Source organism: Sinohyriopsis cumingii, chromosome 8 (assembly GCF_028554795.1).
Source record: "Sinohyriopsis cumingii isolate HCF-2022 chromosome 8, ASM2855479v2, whole genome shotgun sequence".
NCBI lineage: Eukaryota > Metazoa > Mollusca > Bivalvia > Unionida > Unionidae > Sinohyriopsis > Sinohyriopsis cumingii.
In genome coordinates this window covers 6,841,556-6,846,983 of record NC_142968.1, presented here as the reverse complement: position 1 = coordinate 6,846,983, position 5,428 = coordinate 6,841,556, and the positions used below count along the sequence as shown (strand labels likewise).

At 35.6% G+C, this 5,428-nt stretch overlaps 1 protein-coding gene across 1 annotated transcript; it reads left to right on the top strand.

The window, feature by feature from the left end:
- Positions 1-327: 327 nt before the first annotated feature.
- On the top strand, positions 328-4,236 carry LOC149792914 (uncharacterized). Its single transcript, XM_089966757.1, has one exon. It carries the CDS (start codon positions 551-553, stop codon positions 1,754-1,756), a length of 1,206 nt encoding a protein of 401 aa, XP_089822883.1. The 5' UTR covers positions 328-550; the 3' UTR covers positions 1,757-4,236.
- Positions 4,237-5,428: the final 1,192 nt, after the last annotated feature.

Sequence of the window (5,428 nt, the reverse complement as noted above, 5' to 3'; positions counted from 1 at the left end):
TTTGGTTCCTTTGGATATTTTAAGTGTGCCGATTGCTTTCATCTTTTTTTTTAAAAGTCTGCCGACACAGAGAAGCCAGCATTGATTCTTTTAACCTGTATTAGCGGGAATTTTCAAAATAAATTGAAACAATGGAACATTTCTGAAAGCGGCACAATCTAGTGCGTCATGCACGCATACCAATATAAGGCTGAACAGTAAATTTAGTTTTCATTTGTTTCATCTAAAATATTCCCTATCCATAGTTTATGGTATTTTATTTGTCGACGACAAGAAGCATGTACTTCGTCTTGTAGATATATCTACGTCATTTCCGGTTGCGTCGACTATATTTGGGAAATCGTAACTAAGGGGAAGTAATAGCGTTGTATACTTCTATTTCGAGTAATTAAAATATTATTTATTCTTTACCCTTGATAATTTTTTGGGGGGTTTTTTTGTGTGCAAGTATGACTATTTTTAATCATGTAATGCAGATCTGATATAAATAGGAAAATGTTGGAGTACGGCCGGTGACTTTTAAGTCAGTGCGTTAAAAGTCAGGATCAACATGAAGTCTACGGGAGAAAAACCATTCAAATGCGAATTTTGTGATAAAATATTCAGTAATGGTGCTGGTTTAAAAAGGCATACGAGGATACACTCTGGAGAAAAACCTTTCAAATGTAAAGTTTGTGATAAAATGTTCATCCGTAGTGGTGATTTGAAAACCCAGATGAGAATTCATACTGGGGAGAAACCATTCAAATGTCAAGTTTGTAATAAACTGTTTAGTAAGAATTTTGAGTTAAAGTGCCACATGAGAAGGCACACGGGAGAAAAACCATTCACATGTGAAATTTGTGATAAAATGTTCTCTTACAACAGTAATTTGAAAAGGCACATGACCATTCATACTGGAGAAAAACCATTCAGTTGTGAAGTTTGTAATAAAATGTTCAGCGAGAGCAGCGAATTGAAGATTCACATGATAATTCATACTGGCGAGAAACCGTTCAAATGTGAAGTTTGTAATAATCTGTTTAGTACGAGTTCTAATTTAAAGAGCCACATGAGGATGCACACGGAAGAAAAAACATTCAAATGTGTAATTTGTCATAGACTCTTCAGAACTAAAAGTGATTTGAAAAGGCATACCAGAAAACACACTGGAGAAAAACCATACAAATGCGATGTCTGTGATAAAATGTTTAGTCAGTCCTACAGTCTACGGCCGCACATGATGATACACACTGGAGAAAAACCCTTCAAATGTAAAGTTTGTGATAAAATGTTCATCCGTTGTGGTGAGTTGAAAACCCACATGAGAAAGCACACGGGAGAAAAACCATTCACATGTGAAATTTGTGATAAAATGTTCACTTACAACAGTAGTTTGAGAAGGCACATGACCATTCATACTGGAGAAAAACCATTCAGTTGTGAAGTTTGTAATAAAATGTTCAGCCAGAGCAGCGAATTGAAGACCCACCTGATAATTCATACTGGCGAGAAACCGTTCAAATGTGAAGTTTGTAATAAAATGTTTAGTTCGAGTTCTCATTTAAAGAGCCACATGAGGATGCACATGGGAGATAAAACATTCAAATGTGTAATTTGTAATAAAATGTTCACTCACAGCAGTAATTTGAAAGTGCACATGGTCATGCATACTGGAGAAAAACCATTCAAATGTAAAGTTTGTAATAAAATGTTCAGCCAGAGCAGTGTCTTGAAGACCCACATGAGGCAGCATACTGAAGAAAAACCCCATTAAAATATGGGTATTGTAATAAAATATTTGGTCATGGAGGCAGTTTGAAAAAGCAAATTAAGATACACATTGGAATAAAACCATTCAAATGTGAAGTAGACAATACAGTGTTTTGCTTGGGCGGTGCCTTGGATAGCCACATGACAGTACATACCAGAGGTGAGCCATTCAGGTGTCAGGATTCCAACAAATGTTCGATCAGGATGGTACTTTGAAAAACACATAAAGATGTATAGTATGGAATAACTTGGGTATGGAAGGAATGAATTGCTTCACCTTGAATAGCCACATACCTGGTACATGTACTAGAGATCAAGTGTTAAGTTTGTGGCAAATGTTAAATCAGGATGGTAATTTGAAAATGTACGTGAAGACTGGCTTACACACTGAAGAATACCATTTTAATGTTGTGCAGTGTCTAGACCAAGGGATGAACTTTTGAAGCAGTGAAAATCCATATTGGAGGAAAACCATTTTAATTGTGAAGTTTGTGGTCAATTTAAGTGTGATATCTATTTAATTTATATTAATACATAAGTAAAATATCCTGTATATGTATGGCTTTAATATTAGGATTATTATTAATAGAGTTAAACATGTTTATTTGGGTCTGGGTGTAAGTTATTGGGATTCCCCAGGTGTACCTGACATTGTTCATGTTTTTTATTATAATTGTAGTAACTGACCTTTAGTGATCCGTAATGGAGAGCGCTTTAGACCACTCGGCCACTCAGGGCCCTTCCGCTTCGTCTAATGTGTTTGTTATAAAAACCAACATCAACAGATACATAACAAAAAGCAAATTAAAATCTCTCCAACCAACTTGGATACCACCATGCAAAACATGTACACACACACACACACACATACAACTTCAACAGAGCTCCAGACACACAGGCAATACACATCACCAGCCACACATAACTAATCTCTCTCAAGTGCTATATCAAATCAAGCAAAAAACAGAAGCGTGTTACGTCAAACTGGTTTCTTCTCACTTTTTGAACACCCAAAGTCAGCCCCAGTTGAATCAAATATAATAATGGTATTACCAATAAAACTCATGCACTTAGCAACAGTAGGGGTTCATTCATCAGTCCACACACTGTTCAACTAAGATATTTCCATGTAGCTTATCATTTCACTAGTTAGCCACACTTGCCATCTTTCTAGGACAGAAAATATAAATTTTCAAGAAAGGCTTGAAATTAGAAATTTCCTGATGTCAGTATACACTTCATGATAGCTGTACCCAGTAGGCACATTGTTCTGCACAGTATCATACTGTACCCTACCATAAAACATTTTGCAAATTAGAACTGGTGAAAGTTAAAACTTCACTATATAAAATAATTTATTTTATGTCATCAACTGCATATGACATCCACCACTGAAATGTGGTAATACATTATACAGTAATAATATCCAATGATTTTATATTTCTATTTTCTCATGCGTAGAACTTGTGTACTTAGGATCAACAGGTCACCCCATTGCCCTCATTAACATATTCATCTTAATGCACATTATTGGATATACACAAATGCACATGGCTTGAGATGCTCATTGCAAAATACTTTCAGCACACTACAGTTATAACTTTTTCTTGATTTTGTTTTCCATTTCTAAGAGCAGCTTATATAAAGCTAGAGTCTTCTTAGATAATTGTTAGGATTTTCATCCAATTGGCCAAAACCTGATGACCGCTGTAAAGAGTGAGAATATTAATATTCCCTAATTGATGCTGTGTTTTAAATATGCTAACTGATTTGCAAGGATGCAGGGTTATTTTAATTCAGTCAGACAAAATTGGGTGAGAACAATAATCTAATGGTGTTTAGTACCATGGTACGGTAATCCCAGTCGCAGGGTTACATTATTTTGTCTCCCCACTTGCCCCAAGGGGAAACAAATAATATAGCCCCTTGACAGGGACTTCCTTGTGTCCGTCCAAACCTCAACAAAGATTCTATTAATCTTGTCACTGGGAAAATTATTCATTCTTGTTTTAAGGTCTAGCAGAATTGTATTATGGTTGTTGTTGAGTAGTTAATTTGGGCTGGAATTTATTTCTTAAATTGTTCAATTTAAGTGAGTTTTCTCTGGAAATACAGACTGCTCATAAAAAAGTAAGATTTTTGGACAGAGACATTCACTGGGAATTGAAACTTGGACTTTTGTTGTTGTGATTCAACAAAAGAATATTAATACAATACCACAATACTGGCCAATATAGGCACATTCAGCATTTGGTTTAATTTGGATTTCCATTCAAGTTTATTCAGAATAGTTGTTATCTTGAGGTGTGCCTGTAATTCTAGCATTATTTGGGATTTAATTTGCAATCCTGTAATTTTTTATTTGTTGTACTTTAGCTTTTTATTCCATGTAAATATATTATCTGTTGAATTTTAAAAGGTTGTTATTTTTGCTCTTTTCTCTTACTTGCGTTAAGATGGCCTAGTTGTTAGAGCATCTGCCTTGGATGCAGGGATCACAGGTTTGAACCATGGCCAAGACATACCAAAGACTGTTAAAAATTGTACCGACAGCTGCCTCTCTAGATGCTCAGCATTAGAAGGTTAGTGTTAGGACTGGTCGGCCTGGTGACAGAATGTCTACAGCATTATGACTAGTGCTAGACATCACTATAGACTGTCACACAGCAGACATCGTAATGTTATGTCTGAAAATTGTTAAAATTATGTTAAAAATCGAAATTTCACTATCACTTGCTTTTTTTAAGAGAAAAGTCTTGTAAGATAAGCAACAGATAAAGATACATGCTGCAGAAAAAAAAACCTTTGAAGTGTGTTGTTGTTAATAACACCAAAATATGCTCCAACAACAACATTGATTTTTTTTATATATCTTTGTATACACCAAAATTGTGGCAAGTAGTTGTTTTAAAACAATAAATGCAAAACCAGCTTTGATTTAAGCAATTTTGATATGAATTATTTCCTTTTTACTGCGTTAAAACGTTTCAGATGCCATATTGATAGTGACACAAAACACTTTGTTTCTATGGATTGTCAGAGAACTATTGATGCACCAAGGACTGACGGATGAAAACCTGGAGAAAGGAAATGCAAAATTAATGCACTAACTCTGACAATTACAGCGAAAAGAGTCAAAACTTGAATCTTAAAATGCAGTTCTCAAGATTTCCTAATAAACATGCTATAATTCAGGCTGTGTTTATGTGTCAATTTCGTCATTGTAATTTTTTTGTGATATAGATTTTTAACGTAGCTTTAAAAACAAATCAGTCATATCGCTACGATGTCTGCAGTGCGGCAGTCTAAAGTGATGTCTAGCACTGGGACATCATGCAGCAGACATGCAGCATGATGTCCCACCCAGACACATTATCAGGACACCAGGCTAACCAGTCCTAATACTATCCTCTTAATGCTGAGTGCCTAGTGAGGCAGCTGTTTGTACCATTTTTTAAAATAAGTGTTTTGTGTGACTGGGCCAGGGTTCGAACCCGCGAACTCACGCATCCGAGGCGGACGCTCTAACCACTAGGCCACCAGAGTGGTCTGCATTGCAATTGTTTTTGGTTATGTATATTGGAATTTATCAAACCAACATGTACACTGCAAATCCACTGTTAGATTATATTGTTTTAATCAGCAGGTAAATTCCAATGCACATATTTCCAATTCG

What these genes read in the sequence shown, in the direction of transcription:
- LOC149792914 (XM_089966757.1), top strand. Translation starts at nt 551, where the DNA reads ATGAAGTCTACGGGAGAAAAACCATTCAAATGCGAATTTTGTGATAAA.